Source organism: Manis pentadactyla, chromosome 1 (assembly GCF_030020395.1).
Source record: "Manis pentadactyla isolate mManPen7 chromosome 1, mManPen7.hap1, whole genome shotgun sequence".
NCBI lineage: Eukaryota > Metazoa > Chordata > Mammalia > Pholidota > Manidae > Manis > Manis pentadactyla.
Window position 1 is genome coordinate 5,308,294 of NC_080019.1, and position 20,250 is coordinate 5,328,543.

At 45.2% G+C, this 20,250-nt stretch overlaps 1 protein-coding gene across 3 annotated transcripts in view; it reads right to left on the reverse strand.

The window, feature by feature from the left end:
* Window positions 1–378: 378 nt before the first annotated feature.
* The window catches only part of FDFT1 (farnesyl-diphosphate farnesyltransferase 1), a 31,045-nt gene continuing 11,173 nt past the window's right edge, over window positions 379–20,250 (reverse strand). For all 3 annotated transcript variants that reach the window (XM_036889014.2, XM_036889013.2, XM_036889012.2), the window contains 5 exons: window positions 17,711–17,839; window positions 14,636–14,827; window positions 7,730–7,906; window positions 6,158–6,310; window positions 379–917 (listed from right to left, as the gene is read on the reverse strand). In XM_036889014.2, the coding sequence (XP_036744909.1) occupies window positions 696–917; window positions 6,158–6,310; window positions 7,730–7,906; window positions 14,636–14,827; window positions 17,711–17,839 (873 nt within the window). In that variant the 3' untranslated portion in view covers window positions 379–695. The remainder of the gene's footprint in view (window positions 918–6,157; window positions 6,311–7,729; window positions 7,907–14,635; window positions 14,828–17,710; window positions 17,840–20,250) is intronic.

Below are 20,250 nucleotides of genomic sequence, written 5' to 3' on the forward strand. Positions count from 1 at the left end.
GCGGGCAGCTTTTGCCTTATTAAACTACTATTTGCTTTAATAATAATAATAAAAAAGTAAACTGCCCTTCACAGATGCACAGTAATTCAACAGTGTTACAAACACGTCTTTATAACTGGACACCCACCTTCCACCACGGCCAGAGGCAGTCCTGCCCTTTCTTTCTGAAACTCCCTTTAAGCGAGGAAATACCAGAACGCTCAGATGTCACTTCCCAGCCTTCGTGCACATAAGACGGTCTGCACCCTTGGGCAACAAGGGAATGTTACCTCAACTATAAACATTCAGTCCAACTGAAGAAAACAAGATGATGACAAAAATAGGAACCAGAAAGAAAATCCACTGCACTTTCTACTAGGATAGGTATTCTGAGGCTGCTTCAAATCAAATACATTTAATTATATTTCTAGGCAGTATTCACGTGAAACAGGAAATCTCAGCAAACCCACAGGTGACTTCCCCGACAGCAGCCACGGGTGCTCCGGCCCCGCCGTGGGCGGAGGTGAGCACCACCCGCAAGGACCAGGTGGCTGAGGGGGGAGACGTCCCTCCCCTTACTCTCACCTTCTTCTCAACTGCACAGTTTCTAAAGGGCCGAGTCCAGAGTGTTTCAGGGGTTAAATCAGGAGGAAAAGAAGGAGAAGCCGATATCCATCCTTGAAGAAGAGGTCGGTCCATCTCCCGGTGACCGCACATCAGTGGTCTCCAGCCTGGACATAGTCTTCCGTCACCTGGGACAGGGAGCTCAGACACTGCCAGCTCAGGGCGGCCAAGAGCATGACAAACGACAGGTAGACGGGGGAGTAGTGGCTTCGGGAGATCAGCTGGCAGCTGGGAAGACTCTGTGTCCTGATCCTAGAGATGATCTGCCTTGTTTTATTAGAACATGGGTCTGAGCTGGGAATTCTATGATAAATCTGTTAAAGAAAGAAGAACGTGGTAAGGGCTACTTACTGAGTCCTGAGAACTTTATCAACACCTGTGTTTACTTTTTACAGCTGTAAATAGGCAGGTACTTGCTGTCCATTTTAGCAACAAGGAAACAGGTTCAGAGAAGATGCAAGTAACCATGCAGAGACCCCCCCACCAGTAAAGCAGGGGGGCGACTGGAAGCACCAGCTGGCTGAGCAGGGGCCGCTCGCTGGCACTCGTGCTCACAGGCCCAAGGCCCCAGAGCCTGGCTTGGATCGGGCCCTGGAGGGACGTGGTGAAGGACGAGGGCTGCGCGCACGCAGCTCCCAAGCGGGCACGAGTGTGGTGTGGGCTCCAGGCAGCACAGAGCAGAGCGGGCACGTCCCCTGCACTCCCTGGTCCTCCCTGACCTCTGCACACCCCACTGCAACCCAGGCCTCCTCTGCACTGTACCAGCCTCCCAGGGGCGCTCCTGCTCCTATGCTTGGGCCCTACAGCGCACAACCGGCCCTCCATGTGGTCATCAAAGGGGTCAAGGCACTGCTTTCCAGCCTCGGGCGCCCCCCTGCTGGTGAGATCTGAGCCCCTTAAAGTGGCGCCTGGCTGCTGCACCCCTCCAGCCTCACCTGTGCTGCCCACATCCCTCTTCACCCTCTAGTGACGAATGCCTGTTGTACAGGTGGGGCCACTGCCTGCTTCTGTCTCTTTCTCTGCTCCCACCAGGCCCTCCACCTGCTCCCTCTTACCCGGCACCCAAGTTCCAGCTCAGGTACTGTGTCTTCTGCAAAACCTGCTCTGCACCCCAGTCTGGGCCACGTGCCTGCCACTCCCTACCTGCGCCTACCTCAGCACTCACACGGAGACCAGCCATTTGCATGTCTCGCTAACTAGACTGTACATCTAAGACATCATGTCTTCCTCATCTTCCTCTCTCCAGCCCAGCACTTGCCCAGCACACGGTAGGCTCTCAACCAATGTTCACTGACACACTGACAACCCAGGTAGAGGCTGCTCAGGTGGAACAGGACCATGACCTGAGGCTGGGGAAACAGAGAGGAGGAAGAGGACAGAGTGGCATTTTTAAAAATAAGGTTTTCTTCAACATTTTCATTATTTAGGGGAACCTTTCCCCACAGCCCATCTCACCTTCTTGTCCCCCTTCGCCCCTCCTGCCCAAAGGCACAGCTGTCCTAGAACAAGGAACAGATGGAGCAGGCCAGCAGCGCCTAGGACCCCGGCAGAGGGCGGCTACACAGCGCGCCAGGGATGGGGACGGAGCTCCAACGTGCCCTCTGATTTCTTTAAAACTTTTAGATGATGGAGTCATGGTTGTACAACAAACAATACAAAACTAAATAGTCAAAATTCCTGTCCACTACTGCCCCTCAGGAACAGGCTGGCGCGGTTACTTCTACACCTACTCTAAGCCCCTGTAAGTCTCTCTGTACAAAAGTATAAACTATAATACACATTAATATAGTGACATACTGGATTAGTCACTTCTATACCCTTGCTATGCCCATATAAGCCTTTGTATGAACACACAAAAGGTCACACACGTACTAGATACTGTATGTACTAAATATATGTAATATGACCATAGTATATATAATGTATGAACACATGTCTCTATATTATGCATCTAGAATTGCACATATACACAATTTTATTTTAAAAGTAGGTCACAAACATATTGTTCTATAATTTGACTTCTTTCATTCACATAATTTTCTATGGACATTTCTCAATGCCAGAACCTACAAAATGATGACATTCTTTTTTTAAAACACAAGCTGCACAGTATAAAAATTTAATGAATTCATGCTCAGTGAAGATGAGAACAAAATGCTACAATAAGCACCCCTGCACATTTTCTAGAATTGCTCGGCGGGAGGGTAATGCACGTGCAATCCTGACAAGTGCAAAATCATGAAGGTGGCATAGGTGGGGCTAAGGTGGGGGAGGCGAACTCTGGGCAGCCTCCCAGCAATCTGCGGTCCTGGGTCAGATGTTTGGTAATGTCATTAACCAAAAAAGAAAGTTCCGTGACCAAGGTCTGAGCTGGGGTGACCGAGGCAGGAGTGATGCGCACACGGTGAAGGAAGAAGCCATGGCCGCAGAACAGATGTCCGAGGCAGAAAGCTCTTGTGTGATGAGAAAAAACAAAGATGAAGGCAGAATTCGAGGAAATGCCAGCAGGAGCAGAAGCAAGGAGAAGACAGACAGGTAAGAGGTTAAACCGGAGGCACATGTCACAGGAACCCAGAGAAGAAAGGGCTTCAAGGAGAGAAGATCCACTGTCACGAGACACAGGGGGACCAAGGGAAATGTCTTCAAACTCGGTCATTCTATTTGTAAATCAGGAGATCATCAAACCACTTCAGTAAGACCAGTTCTGATGACAAGCTAGGAACAAAAGCTAGAACACAGCAGGCTGACAAAAAAATGAGAATAAATGACAGGAAGCACACCCACTGGACAGGCTGAGCCCTGAGGGACAGGCGGGGGCGGCGGGGTGAGTAAAAGCCCGGGGGTGGGTCACAGCGAGCTCGCCTGAGCAGACTCCCAGCAAGGTGACTCAGGGAGGAGGGCTTCGGTGAGGAGGCAGAGGACCTAAGGACACAGCAGGAGGGAGAGAGGGGACAGGTGGGGCAGGAGGGCAGACAGACAGGAGCAGGGACCTCAGTGCGGACCTCAAGCTGCCTCCTGGGGACAAAGGCGGGGTCAGCGCAGGACGGGGTGACACTGGGCAGTGCGTTCAAACTCCACGTTCACAGGAGTCTCTTGGGGGCCTTGTTAACAGCCGATTCCAATTCACTAGGTCTGAGGAGGGCCGAGGGGCTGGCAGGCGCCCAGGTGGGCAGTGCTGCCGGCCCCACGTCCCTGTGCCCAGAGGTGAGGACCAACAGGGCCTGCAGAGCAAGGCTACGCGCGGGAGGGCCGAGCGCAGTGGAAGGTACAAGCTGCCCCAGCTTAACACTGCCTCTGCCAAGGAACCAACCTTGGCAGAGAAGGAAATCGGCCCTTCTGGCTATTTGCCTGAGCTTTTGGTTCTGTCCCAAAATAGCTGGTTGAGCGTCTCACCAGCTGACAGGTTCCCAGGGCCGTTTTAGGCCGGGGCTGCTCCTGAGGACGCTGGTTCTGAGCAGCAGCTCCACCCGCTCCGGAGGATGTGGGCTTCGCCCTAACTCCTCCCTGACACGCAGTTGCCTAAGGAGGTCTTTAAAGCCCCCTGGAGGCGTGCCACCTCTGCAACCAGTAAGGCCAGACACCTGACAGAACACACCTACCATTCCACAAAGGACAGACTTGGTCAGAGAGGAGAAACCGGGTCAGTGCTAGAATCGGACACCGGCAGAAAGCCAGACCAACTTGTGGACCTCACACAAAAAGTTGCAACTTGAATTTTACTTAAAACCATTGTCATATTCTACTACTGAAGACTTAGAAATCTTCAGAGGTTCTTCTAAACCAAATCAACTTAAGTATTAACATTCCCTCCAAAACTACCTTGCATTTCAGGAACTTTGAATAAAATAATTGGTGCCCTAATCACGGGTCAACAGCGTTTTCTTAAAGGGCCAAAAATTATTTTCACAGCTCTGTGGGCCATTCTCTGTTGCAGCCACCCAATCCTGCCACTGTAAATATATACACAAATGGATGTGGTTATGTCCTAATGAAAATGGTTCACAGAAACAGGAGGTCAGCCAGCTGTAGTCTGGCCTCCCCTACCCTAAATCAAACTATGATTCACAATTAAGGTTTAATTCCAATCGTTAAGGAAAAACACAAATACAATCCAAATTTTAATCCAGTAAGGGAAATGCCTATATTAAAAAAAGATTTTCTAAAATTAGTGATCAGACTAAAACTATAAAACTATTCTCTGAACTACATACTACACAAAATGTTTTCTAATTTATATAAAAAGGAGAAACAGAGCCTAAAGTGGCATGATTTCAGTCTAGAAAGGATAATTCAAACTCTCAGCACCACAGAGAACAGCTTCGGCTCTGAAATCAGCCAGACCTGGGTCCAAATTATGGCTCCAGCCTCAAGTCCCCTTGGTAGTAACAGTACCCACCGACCTGGTCGCTATGCCAGGCACACAGCAAGCTCGGAATAAGCGCCGGCTGCACGGCGAGCGGACCGCCCCAAGTCCCCTCGGCAGCGATATTCCAGCCAATGGCTGAACCCTTTCACCCAGTCACTGAAAGAATTTAGGATTTTTTAACAATTTGGCCTCTTATACCTTCTCTAAGTGCCTCTGGTAGAAAGGCTGAGGTCCAAAAATCAGACAGGGAAGAATTAGGGGAAATATGCGACAGAAATGACAGGAAACAGCAGCTCTGCGGGATTCTGCTTAGATGGAGCCGCTCTTGCGGATCGCATCCCCGGGAAGGCGGCACTGGGACAGAGGAACACGCGGCAGCCCCTGGGGGCGGGGAGGGGAGCGGGTCTCCCTCCACGTTCATGCACTTCTGTACACGTCAGTCTTCAGGAAGGACAGAACTAAGGGTCTCGGGGCCTGTATCCACTGGATGGCAGCTGCCGCCTGCCTCCCCAGTGTGATGATCAAAAATGCCTCCAGCCCTTGCCGAATGCCCTGGGGGTGGAGGCGCACAGTCGCTTCCATTCGACAACCACTGTTCTAGGACCCAGCAAGCCAGAGTTCTAAACTCTAAGAAGAGATTCTTCTGAACGAAGCATGTTAACACCCTCCACAGATGGCAATCTGACTTGAACAGCATGTTGTTTTATAGGACGGTTTCAGCATTTGAAATGATATTTGCATTAGAAAATTCAGAAAATGCAACTCGATGGTTTTCCTTTGCTGAAATTCTTCCTGTGGTTTCTCAAAAGAGGCCTGTGACCTCCTGGGAGTACTGACTGGGCACAGAGGGCGTGGACCGAGGTCTGACGCGACATGGGACACACCAGCCTCAGCTTTACCCTCCTCGCCCAGAAACCAGAAGCCTGGCTGGCCTCACACAGCATCTCCTATTCTACTCAGAAGCTCTGCCCTAAAGCCTTGCGTCCTACTCTCGCCAGGGAACTGCGCCCCCTGACAATCCGCTGCCTGGCTGGTGCCTTCTCCTGACAAAGGAAACCAACTCGTCTCCCCGTGCCTACAGCCTAACACAGTGAGCAGTCAGATCATCTAATGTCCAAATACGAAATAGGAACATTATTTAAATCACAAAAATGGCCACGAGCATCTATGTAGTTAAATAAAACCCACCTCTTCCATATACTGGCATATTATAGCTTTGACAGCCGGCATATTGGTGGCGTCCATCATGAGGGTCACTGCCTGCCCTTTCCGAATCTTCACCACCCCCTTGAATACCTGCTGGTTATTGTAGCAGGCAGCCAGAGTAGCAATGGCCATCACCTGCAAATAACATGGGGGGGAGAAAAACTGGTTCATTTCACTTCATGGAAAAGAGCAATCATCACTCTGCCAAGGTGGGAAGAACCAAAGGGCCACGCAGCTCAGACGCAACCAGCCCAGAAACATCCCCAGGAGGGCAGGTCAGGACCCCTCCCCCTCCCGCCCCGCCCTGTCTCCGCGACACGCAGGGCCAAGGGGCCTCTGCAGTCTTAAATGATTCTGTAGTTCGGCCAAGAAACTTCCTTTTTATTTGGAAAAGAAGAATACAGACCACTGCAACCTTTTCGGACCAGAGCAATGGGTTATCAAACCTGAAAAATTATCTCAAAGTTAGGATCTAGGAAGAATTTTCTCTGTTTCTCCTTTCTATTTTTCCTACAATGAACATAATCATTATACATTAAAAAATAGTGTGGGGTCTGAGAAGGGACTAATGGTTACCAAGGGGGAGGGGTTGGTGGGGAGGGTGAAGGGGATAAAGGGGCAAAATAATCTGCAACCACAATATAAACTGTCCACAGGGAAGGTAGTACAGCACGGAGAACACAGTGACGATTCTGTGACATCTTCCCATGCTGACAGTGACCGCACTAGAGGGTGAGCACTTAATAACACGGGTAACTGTTGAACAACTGTTTTATATATTTGAAACGAACATAAGATCATGTATCAACAATACTTTAATTTAGAAAAAAAAAAAAGGTTGGCAAGAAAAATAGTGTGGGGTAAAAAACAAAATAGGGGAGGAAGAGTACCAAGCTCTTAAGTTAACTTATTTTTAGGAGAGATGGAAACCTATGTTGGGCACGCAGATTTCAGTCCCAACAACCATTCAAGACTGGTAATCAGAACAAGCTCACACCAAGTTTCCCAATCAGTTCAATCCTATGGCTTTCTTCACTTACTTGAGTTAAAAGCTGAAATAAGTGGTAAAGGCATTTAACAACTATAGGCTCCTAGACTATCAAGGAGCCAGGGCTATAGGGTCAGGTTCTATTACCTGGGTCTAGGAGAAAGATAGCAAAAGTTAGGTGCTTCATTAAGACTTTTAATGATAACAGCTTCACCTGTGTTTTATCCCACACTCCCCATAAATCTAGGCCGAAGTCCAAGACTTAACTGTGAGTTTAAGGATCTAACTAGTTTAGAATAATTCATGGAAGAAAGTTCTGCAAGGTTCTGGAATGGGGAAGACTTAACCTTGAGGCTGAGCTGAGCGTGGTGGTTGTGGGACACAGGGGAGGTGCTGTGAGACACTGCCAGCCCCCTTGCAAAAGAAAATAGAGCCATCGCTTTATGGAACCACCTTCCTGCACGCAGCAGACCAAAACAGCAAGCACGTTGTATCCAGCCCCATCACCACCAAACCACTCCCTTTGGCCTCCACCTTCCATGTGTAAGACTAGCTCCATTCCGTACCTGTGGAATAGCACAGAAGTTAAACACACTTTGGTTTCTAAGTCTTGAAAGGTAGGTGATGACATCCGGGATGTGCTGTAGTGCATTGGTTATAAGTTCGTTCAGACACTGCACGGCCATGTCAACATTCTCTGGCTTAGCAAAATCACCCAACTTCTTAACATACTTGCTCCAAACCTGAACAGGTTAAGAAGATTAAAACACAAGTCAACATGTACACAGGGGAAGAACGTACAAGCAATATATGGGAATCTGTGTGAATAAGAACTGTAATATACAGTAAAGTCCGTATTTGCGCTGACATATCTTTCACCAAGATCAAGTCCGTTTTAAGTTCCATGCAATGACTTTATGACTCCCAGCCAGGGTCCATGTGCCACCTAGGAGGTAGGGTAAGCATTTGAAAAGTGTCCCTGTGGGACAATTAGTGTAGCTATGTACCAAGCCATGCTCTGATGACCTCAGACCAAAGAGGCCTCCTGTTATTCAGAGAGCATTAATCTACTCCTGAAAAAAATAACCCAACAAACACAAAATCAGCTACGACAGTACTGCAGACTAAACATTAAACACCCTCAAGATGCTGAGCCTCAAAATAATTAATGATTAACATTATGTTCCCAATTCTGATGAGAATACTGCTCAGCAGGCGTATCTGGGGAATGAGTGGGGTTTGTGTGGTAAGACATTACCTCCTTGGATTCTGTAACTAAAAAGTGAAGTAACATCCTCAACTAACAGTGGGATTGATTTGATGATTTTTTAATGATATTATTTAGAGGATTCTCTTAAGCAAGCAAATAACTTACTTTTACTCCTGGGTAATTCTTAAGATTCCTAAGGAATGAACTTAGTAGAACTTTATACACTCCCCAAAATAAATGGCAAGGGCCTAAAAGGATTAGGAGATTCTATGGAAAGTCAAATTTGTTATCCACTCTTTTAATTTGACCTGGACCCACTCAGGCTGACGGAGCTAAACTGCTGCCGAGCCTGGAGGAAGCCGCTAAGGAAGCCCTGCACCCCTGTCCACCAGCTTCATCCTGACTTCCAGCCAATCTTGCTGCATCTACAGTCCCCCCTCCAGGCCCAGGAATATTTTGAAGTGCTACACATCATTTTAGCCAGAAATACTTCACTACAGATTTCTAAAAGACTAGGAACTTCTCTTCTATACATCTTACCACATCTACAAATTAACAATAAATATTTAGTACAAAGTATCCAGTTAGTGTTCAAATTATCTTGCTGCCTTAAATTTTTCTTCCACCTGATTTGTTCAACGAAGGATCCAAACAAGACCCATACTGTGCATTTGGTCCCTTCCCTTAGTGTCACTGAGGCCTGCTCTGCTCAAGTTTTATTTCACTCCTCAACATGGGACACAGTCAGGGAAGACAGTCTTGGCTGGTCTGTGGCCGCCCAGGGGGCCAGTCCACTCCCGCTCCTCCGTGGGGCCTGGCCAGGCACCCACAGCTCGCTCGCTACTGAGAGAGGAACACCTCCCCCCTTTTCACCAGCTCTCCTGAAACGGGCCCGGCCCGCTGCCCGGCGAGCGGCTGCTGGCTCCTCCGGGGCCTCTCCGGCCCTTGCTGTCTTCTGCACAGGCCCAGGCAGCATGCTGGCTCCGTCTCTCAGTGCATCTGTGTGTGTTACCCATGGCCTGGGTCTCGGGTATGTTTGTTTTAGCTTTCTGCTGAATTTTTTGGGGGAGAATTTGGGAAAATCCAAAAATCATGCTGTACTGCCAGCACCACCATTTTTGCAAAATCCGAAATTCCAGCTAGTAAATACGTGAAGGGTGACAGAATTAGGACAGCACCAACTGGCATCTCCAGCAGGAATGGGTCCAGTAGGCAGTGACCACCAAGGAAAAGAAAAGGACCCATAGCATACAAAGAAAGGAAAATTAAGTTACCATTAGATTTTCAAAGGTGTCTTTAAAGCAGAAGAAACAGGCATAACACATTTAAGATACTCAAAAATCTAAAAAACGCTACATCCAGAAAAACTGACCTTCACATATAAAGGACACAAACTATTACAATACGATAAACCTGGGGAATTACTGTTCTCAGGGTTGTCCCTAACAACCAACCAGAATGACTAGAGACATCAGCACAAAGACTTGGGGGGGGGGGGCGAGACCCTAGTGTGTGATGGCTATCAGATCCGACAATCAGATGTGAAGTACAGCCATAAAAAATAGCGCAGGCTAGCACATGCCAAAAAAATACTTTTGTTTTCAATAATCCTACTTGGTAGTGGAAGCATTAGTATCACAGTGCAGAGACTGTAGGATCTGTAGTGTGGGGAAAAAACTGATGAGTAGCTATGGAGTATATGAATTCTATCATTGCCTATATATAACAATCTCATAGTCCTGAGTTTAAACTGGAAATAGTAACACACACACACACACACACACCACCACCACCACCACCACCACCACCACCACCACCCCAAGAGCTGTAACTACCCCTAGTGCCCAAGTGTGGTCCTGAGTCACTATTTTCCATTAAAAGAAACCCAGGCTTCTTGAAGAGCTGGAAGAGTCTAGATCTCAGGCAAAAAATGTACCAAATGAGCTTAGGACATCTGAACATACCAAATGGCAAGGAAGCTATCAGACTACTGGGACCCACCATGCGGACGCAGGAGCTGAGCTGACCGAAGAGGGGACATTCTGAGCTTTAATGCTGAGCATGAATGAAAGAGACTGAACTCAATCCAGTAGGTTTAATCTATGAGTTTATGGCAGTAACAAAAAGCACCTCACTGGTCCCCTTGTGTGGATGACAGAAAATCAATTCATTATCTTCAAAGCCAGGAAAATAAAAGAATAAAATACATATACGGCCTTCCCCACATGAACTGTACCACTCAGTAACCAAATGTAGACGAAGGGAGGCATCTCCTTATAAAATCAGTCCAGCTAATAAATGAAAACAAAGTAATAGAATAAAAAGTGATTCATTTATGGCATAGAATTGAAAGTACTGAAATAACATTCAGGGGTCAACTGAGTTTTACCAAGGGTGCTAAAAAAATTCAATGGGGGAAAAACAAGTATTTTCAACAAATAATCCTGGGACCACCAGACACCCACACAACAAAATGAAGCCAGACTCCTACCTCACAGTATATACTAATATTAACTCAAAATGGATCAAATAACTAAATGTAAGAGCCAAAACTATAAACTCATGAAGAAAATGTAGGCAAAAGTCTTCATGATCTTAGGCGATAATTTCTTACATATAAACCAAAAGCAAGAACAAAAGAGAAAATAAATAAACTGGACTTCATAAATAAAATAAACTTTGTGCTTCAAAGGACATCAGGAAAACGGTAACCCAGTATCAGCGAATCATACTCTGATAAGGGACTTGTATCCAGAGCATAAAAAAACTCTTACAACTCAATACTAAAATGCAAACAACACAATAAAAATATCTGGAAGTATTTTAGTAGTATTCATGAAAAGTATCTGAATAGATATTTCTCCAAAGAAAATATACAATGGCTAATAGGCACATAAGAAGATGCTTTTCACATCATTACTGCCAGAGATTACAAATCAAAATGACCCGAGACACCATTTCACACAACTGCATAGCTTTAATCAAAAAGATAGATAATAAGGAGAGAGGAATAGGGAGTTAGTGTTTCATGGGGATACAGTTTCTGTTTGAAATGATAAAAAAGGTCTGGAGATGGATGGGGGTGATGGGTGCACAGTATGGTGACTGTATGTAACATCACTGAACTCTTTCCATACTAAAACTAGATTGTTAAATTTTAGAGCATGTACACTTCACCACAATTAAAAAGATATGAAGTGTATATACAGCTGACCCTTAAACAATGCAGGGGTTAGGGATGCTAAAGCTCCCAGGCCGTCAGAAATCTGTGTATAACTTTTGACTGTCCAAAAACTTAACTACTAATAGCCTACCAATGACCGGGGAAGCCTTACCAATAACATAAACAATCAGTTAACGCATATTTGGTATGTTACATGGATTATACACTATATTCTCACAATCAAGTAAGTTAGAGAAAATACTTTTAAAAAAATTATCACAAATGTCCAAAAAATTTTTTCAATATATTGACTGAAAAAAATCTGTTAAGTGGACCTGTACACTTCAAACCCATGTTGTTCAAGGGTCAACTGTACATATACACAGTTAAAAGAAAGACAGAAAGTGTAACAAGGATGTGGAGAAATTGGAACCCTCATCCACTGCTGGTAGGGTATCGAACAGTGCCACCACTTTGGAAAACAGTCTGGCAGCTTCTCAAAGGTTAGAGCTGCTAATTTGATCAGTAATTCCTTCCTACATGTTTTATATCTAAAAGAAATGAAAACATGTCCACACACAATCTTGCATGCAGATGTTCACAGCATTATTAATAATAGCCAAGAAGTGAAACAACCCCTAAATATTCCTCAAGTGATGAATGGATAAATAAAATGTGGCATATCTATACAACTGGCTAGTATTTAGCAATAAAAGAGAAAGAAATCCTGACACATGCTACCACATGGATGAACCCTGAAAACTTGTTAAGTGAAAGAAGCCAGTTAAGACCACTTAAGACCACATATACAACTCTGTGTATATGAAAGGCCCAAAGTAGCAAATCCACAGAGAGAGAAAAGTAGACTACTGGCTGCCGAGGGCTGGGAGCGGGCATCTGGGAAAACGAAGCGACCGCTAGCGGGCATGGCATTTCCTCTTGGGATAATGAAAATGTTCTAAAATTGACTGTGGTGATAATTGCACAACTCCATGAATATATGAAAAGCCACTGGAAACTTTAAAAGGAGAACTATATAGAATGTGAACTATATCTCAAGAGGCATGATAAAAAATTACTATTTTGCAACCCTAATAAATTAACAGAACCAGACATGAAGCATAATGACTGTTAACATCAAAGTGGGCAAAAATTAGATATCATATGCCTCCTGATAAAAGAACACACCACCAACACTTTCACCAAGAGGTGCACGGATGGATAAATGGGTGAGTAAAATGTGGCACATCCATACAAAGCACTACGGGTGCTTCCTGCTCAGTTTTTATTTCAATTTAAGAATATCTGCTGTTTCAATCCCCTGAGGTTTTTATCCTTTCTGAGACTCAGTGTCCCCTGTATGGCCAGTGAAGGCCCCTTCTGGCTCCTGTGGGTTTTTCTGTCTTTGATGGCTCCCTTACTTCCTGGTATGCCAATGAGCTCCAAGTTAACCTTTGTATCTTCTGCTCCTCTCATTCCTCCGTTTCCTTAGAGTGGAAAACACTATTAACCGACCATAATTAGGACACCAAACACACATCACTACTGGTTTACTCATTAGTTCTACATCCATAGACATTTTTTTTAAGAGAAACTGTATCGTGAGTTCACACTGATATATCCAATTCAGTTCACGATTATGGGAGTTTTTGCTTAACTTCACTGTTTTGTATTTATATCTATCTTAGACTGAAAATCTTGGTTCCTAATGATATGAATGCAATTAACCTACCTGCACTTATGTTACAAAGTTTTTATAATAGTTTCCATATTTCAATGCCAATATCATTACTCACAATATGATTGCTAAACACATTTCATTACTTTTTGCTTTATTCTTCTGCTTCTATACACCACAGCTCACTCAGTCCTATATGGATGGATTCAGAGTTGTTTGTAAATTGAAAGCATTACAATCATCCCACAGTCATCATTTCAAAGCTGCGCCCTCAGGGCTGTGCCCGCATTTGCTCACCTGCGGTACACGAGTGCCCATCTCCCCGTCTTGCCCTGGGCTGCTCAAACTTACGGCTTTTTGACAAGAAGGTATCTCAGCGCTCTTTTTTGTTTTTAGCTGAACTGACATTTATTAAGCAATCTGCGCTAGCAGTTTAGCTCCTTGTACTCGCACCCCCACCCCGTGGGACAAACAATTCGATTTCACACACGAGGACAGTGACACACTGCGGAACTGCAGGGCGGGTGCTGACGAACCGCACCTGGGTGATGGGCTGGTCTGGGAGGCAGTGCGGGGCGTGGGCAGGCCCTGGCTCGGGTCCGGGAGACCGAGGCTTCCTTTCCAGGGTGGCACACAGGCTCACAGACTGTCCTTAGAGGAGCCCTTTCCCTGCTCTGAGCCTTGGTGTCAAAGGAAGCACACGGCCAAGAGCTGTTTCGCAACCCAGGCTGCACATTAGTCACCTGGGAAGCGTGAAAAACTATGATGTCTGAGCTCAGGGTAGTTTGAGTTTTCTTTATTAACTTTTCTGGTTTCCAGATGTCTAAGGATCCCTTGCATCTAGGTGTCCTTTCTGCCTATTTTCTATATAGTAGTTGGATTAAGTCAAAGATCAACACTTGTCTCTTAGAATGAACATCTGAAAAGATGATCAATCTCATTCTAAATAAGAAACATTTAATCAAGAACACTGAAACTCTCCTGAGCTCAGACATCATAGTTTTTGCCTAGTCCCTAGCCTCCGCTCCATCTTGCCTGAGAATCCTCCTTTCTTGCAGGGAATGAACTCCACACACGTCAGCAGACATAACCGGGTCTGGACCAAGTCCTCAGCCCCCAGCTACAGTGACTGGATATGTGGTGGGTGCAGGAACAAGCCCCCACCCAGGCCTTCCTAAGGGCTTTTTGGTAGTTATACCCACCCCTCGGAGAAGCCTGTCCGAGAGACAGAAAGAAAGGGGGCAGACCCTGATTCCTGGTGTGAGCCTCTGGACTCAGCCAACCGACCTATTCGATCTGTTCTCTTACACTGTCTCAGGCAGTTTGATTTGCGTTTCTGTCACTCGCAACCAAAAGGGTTTATCGGTTTGTTTTCAGAGAGGCTGACAATTACTTTTGCCCCAATCCCCTGAATCTGTTACCTCTTGAGGCCAAAACTCTCTTCCTCCTTGCTGGTCTTCCAGATAATCACGAATGATGTTTGTTTTCTGCAGAAACAGGCCCATGGAGTTGGCATGCTTGGTGTCTTCCCCAACCAAAGCGTCTTCTAACTCTGAAGCCGAGAACAGACGGGAAAGGCCGATTCCTACCAGCCCAGCAACATAATGACAGTACTGGAAAAGATTATTTTTAAAGTACTTTAATAATAGAACTTCGACTAAAATGGAGACCCTAGAGATCATCAGCTACAATAGCACATTCCAAACAGAAAGTACAGACCTCATGTTCAAAGACACAGATATTCAGTCTGTACACGTAAGGAGGAAAAGACAGCCAAGGAGGCCGTGCACAAAGATTCAACAAAAGTGACCTCTGGTCTCTCACTGGTGTGATTGTTTTTAAACTTTTATTTTCTATATTTCTACAATGCACATGCACCTGCTTCTGGAATAAAAGGTTACTGAAAAAACAAACAATTACAGTAATAAACTCTTTGATATCCAACACTGGGAGTGAAGGCAATGAGGGAGTAAGGAATATTCATTCTAACAGAAACAGGAATACTAAGCAGAGTTTAATCCCGAAGACATTTCAACATCCTGCAGGTCTCAGAATCCTCCTTCTGAAGTACCACCACCCTCTGTGAGCGATCTGCTCTCACCTCTGCCGCTGTTTTTAGCATTCTGCATATGCCGCGCTCACAAACATCTTAGGAAGCACATACTATTACCACCACATTACAGATGTGGAAACTGAGACACAGAGAGGTCACCTTGCCTAAGATCACTCATCTGACAAGTCAGAAGCCAGGGATTCAAAACAAGGCAGTCTAGCTTCAGAGGCAGGCGCTAACAACCCTGCTAAAATCACCTCACTCTCAAAAGAGATATTAACTAATTCTTAACTGCCAAGTCATTGTTTTCCATAAAAGTTGTAGGTCCGAGCTACCCTCCCCTGGGGTGAAGGGGTGGAGGAAACGGGAAGGAGAGTAAAAGATACAAATTTCCAGTCACAAAACAAGACACAGGGATGCGATGTAAAGCATAGGGAATACAGTTAACAATATCGTAACAACTTTGTATGGTGACAGAGGGTAGCTAGATCCATCATGGTGATCACTTTGTAATGTACATGAATGCTCAATCATTATGTCATACACCTGAAACTCATATATTGTATGTCAACTACACTTCAATGTTAAAAAAAAGATAAAAGCTATCCTCCCCTGAAGGTTATTCTAAGACGACTTAGTGCAGCACTCAGACGCAAGTCCACTGGACAGGTGGAGAAGTGCGCAGCAAAGAAGGGGCACTCGGAGGGACGTTAGGAGGCGGGCAAGGCCAAGACCAGACAGGAGAATGTCTCTGGCTGAAAGTCATAAAGCCAGAGGCGAATCAAGGGACAAGATGAAATGGCAAAGAGAAAGCACTTCAAGTACAAAGAATCTGGAAAAAATAGAGTTATGTTGAGATCAGATACAGAGAAATGAGCGGTGAATGACTACAAGAAATTTTTAAAGAATTACTGATAGTCAGAAAATACCAGTACACCCCCAGTGCTGTCCAAGAGAAAGTTCAGTTTATTTAATAGTTCTTTGGGTAGAAATACTCCTCAAATGGAAGTATTCCTCTTCCTCCAAAGTTGAAAGGAAAAAACAATCTTTAGAAGTTTTCAATTTTATCTGATCAGAACTCCCAGCCAACAACCCACACAAGCTTCCTGAGTAGATGCGCACAGCAGAAAAGGAAGCTGCCACACAGATAACCAGGCCCGGCTCTTGGCCAGGAGTTTGCACTTTATCAGTCAATTCATAAACTCCTGTTTTAGCGGCAGTCACACGCATGCTACCTTGGGGAGCATAGAGCAGCTGGTCCCAAGATGCTGTCAGCAAGTTTTGAGACTTGAAAAATGAAGAGGCCAGACCTGGGACCCACACTTACTCAATGAGTATGTGGTAGAGCCTCCTGAGATCCTGGCCTAACCAGCACTAAAGACACCAAATACCTACACGGTTTGGTATTTAAAACGTCTGCCTCTGTCGGGGTGACAAAGAAATCTCAGGCATGCCACTCCTATGGAAAGTGGGCAAGACCCCGTGTTCCCATCTGTATTCTGGTGTTTACTTCAGTCCCCATAGTCAGTGAGGTTGCTTTGTCCAGATAAGCACTCTCTCCAGCCCCCAACCCCAACCAGCTGACACCCCACACATCTGCCACAGGGAGAAACACCACCAAGAAAAGCCATTAGAATTTCATTTGCCACATCAGCTGCTCTCAGCCCCTTCCATCATCTGTCTCCTAAGGAGGACCACCTGACCCAGGTGGGGTCTCCCACAGCTGGTCCCCACATTCACAGTCACGTGAGCACCATATGAACTGGTGGCAGGGGTGGCAACAGGAAACTGAGCATTTCGCCTGGGAAAGTAGGAAGTAAGGTGTAGAAAGGTGTCCACTGCTCAGCACCACACACCTCGATTCAGAGTCAGCAGCTCTGGAATCTTACGGACTGTTTTTGTTTCTAAGGAAACTCAGATAATTAAGCAGCTTAACTAACACCTTCTCCTGAACAAATGAGGCCAAGCTGGCACCAGGTTAAAGGCTATCTTGTGTTAAGATGGACCTGGAAACAAAGCAGATACTACGGTATGTATACAGACATACATACTCAGTAATGTAAAAGAGGAAAATAACAAAAACCTCACTTTTAAGATTTGGAAACTACAGATATCTCTGTATTATTTGGCCATTTAGCAAACTAAAATAGATTTCACAGTAAGTCAGACACACTTTTGTAAGATTAATGTCTGTTCCTCTGGGAGAAGTTACATTTACTTTGGCCTAACTTAATGATAAACTCTCCAGGGCAAAGATTATTTTGAGTATTAAAGTATAAATCCTTATTATGTGTTTATGGCGAGACATTCGAGCACAACAGATGGCTTGTAAAACCAGAACACCTGGACCTGGTGGCCAACTTTCTCCTCGTTCTGAACTCCAGGAAGACTGGGGGCACTGCCTCCTGCATCGCATCCGACATGGCTGCACAGGGACACTAACCTTGTCCCATTCTTGCTCAGACGTCACTTGCTTAACCAAAAATTCCGCCATCCCAAATCCCATCTTCTGGCAGACGTCGACAATCACTGTTTGATATTTCTCGGCCAGATTTCTAAACTCGAGGGAGATCTGAAACGGAGATCACAAAAACCAAGAAATATGAATTATTTATTTCCACTGGGAGCCAATGTGGTACTTGCAGGTCACAAAGCAGAGCAACAGAACTTGTTATGATGATTCCTCCAGAAGTCTAACAGCCAGGCTACGCTAGTTCTCTACACACTGAGCAAGCTGAGCAAATTTTATAAATATTAAAAAAAGGTCTAAAAATGTTTAAGTTTCTAGACTCAACAAAAATTCAAAGTCTCACTATATACTCATCTTTCTGTTAGATAACAAATGAGATGCTTCAACATAAAACAGGGCATAAGTGTAAGAATTTTAGGAAGAATGCCTCGATAGCTGAGAGTCATTCATACAAAAATCTACAGAGCACTTTCTACATAGTGATCATTGTTCTGGGCACTGGGGACATGTCTGGCAAATGACTCTCATGCCCCTGTAGAATTTATATTCGAATATTCCAGCAAGGAGATCAGCCGACGATTTTCTGCCACTAGGTCCCAAGCTGATAATCATGAAGCTATGTCATCTCTCCCCCACGATAATGCCACACTTTCTAATTCCTTAACTGACTCAGTTCAGCACGTTACCCAACCTTTTCCATAGCTCAAGTTCTAATGTAGAAAAGTAGGATGGATGCTTTTAAAATTCATTGCCACTGTGCAAATATCTCCACAGGTTATTAAAATGCAATACAATAACACCATGAAACTTCATAAATAAAATGCTACAAACTATTATTAGAGCCAACACACACAATACTGAGAACAGTGAACAGACTTTGTAAAGCATTAAAAGTGTGAGAACTACTTGGGGTCTGTGTACAGAAAGGACAGAAAAACTTCCAAAAACCCCCGAATTTAAGGACCTGAGAGAAAACCAGTTGGCTGCAGGGCCCCGAAGGGATGCAGAAACCTACCGATACTTTAGGATTACTCTGATGAACATCAGCTGTTAAATCCCCACAAACCCATAAAATCAACCCAATCTTTCCAGAGCAGCTGTTCCAAGACAGAGCCAAAAGGTAATTCCTGCTGTGGGTGGAAACAAATGAGCAACTCGACTCATTTGCTGTTTTGAATCCCTGAATCTTCCTTTGTCCCCGATGTTTCAACAGATCCTCGGCTGGTCAGTGTTCATAAATAAGAGGAAAGGCCAATGAGGTGGGAGAGGAGAAGCAGCTTAGACCCCAAACAAATACTTCACTGCTGAATCTGAGCCATGCCCTCCAAAGGCAATTTGGTCCTTATTACATAATTACAGAATTCAAAATACGAAAGCAAGTATTACGAGGAGCTCCAGGGCTCCCCAGAAATCCGAGGGAGCCAGCACTGCCAACTCCCCGCCAGGTGCCCAGTTTCACAAATCCCTAGGAACACGAGTAAGATGAGTTCTGCTGAAGGACGTGGGCCAGGAGGGCTTCTTACTGTCTCCCCAGGTAGTTTGTTCATGGCAACAGATTTCCAGGTCCTGGGGTCACTCTGGTGATGCCAAGCACATGAGGCCAGGACCCCACAGTGAATCCACAAGTGTGATGGAGAAAGGCCGGATCCCGTGTAGGGAGTGTGACACTTCCATTAACAGGCAAATAAAAAGTCCCTTAATTATAAACTTAGGATGTTATGACCAAGACACTGGGTGATTCTACCTTCACCTGCATGCAAACTTCTGTTTTTAGCCATTTTTTTTAAGGGGGGAGCGTAAAGTATGCCAGTGACTGAGCACAGATTCTGGAACCAGACCTTTAGGAGTTGGGTCCTGTTCTGCCACCTCACTGCACGGGTGGTTTCGAGCAAGGTACTTAAGTTCCTGTGCCTCAGTTTCCTCACCTGTACTAACTGTGGAGAAGAGTGCATCACATACATGTTAAAACTACATTAATATAAATTGATAATTAAATATATTTCATAACTAAATCGAAGCTCAATAAGTATACACTATTATTTAAAAATGATACTGCATTATTCCTTAAACTATGTTTAGAGGCAGATCTCTAAGACTACTAGTTTCCACTAGTACCAGGTACAAAAGATATCCTCTGGTCTAATCCATAATGCACAATCAGAGTTCTAGAAAGCCTGACTTTCAGTGACAGCAACTAATGACCGTCTGAGCACGAAGCACCAGGTTCAAGCTCAATGCACAGACTATGTATCAAGGAAGAGCTCCTCCGGTCAGAACTCTGTCCAGGCTTACCCCTAAATTCCCTGGGGCCTGGGTCAAGACCACAAATGGAGGCCCACATACCACATGGCTCAAAATTTTAAGAGTTATCAACCAAGCTAGTAACTTGTCAAATAAACTATGTCTATTGTACTGTTTTGACTAACATATACTTCATAACAACCTGAATGATTCAGGTGTGAATTTAAAATTCTTGGTTCCTCAGAGTGCTGCTGAGAATGCAGCAGGGCAGA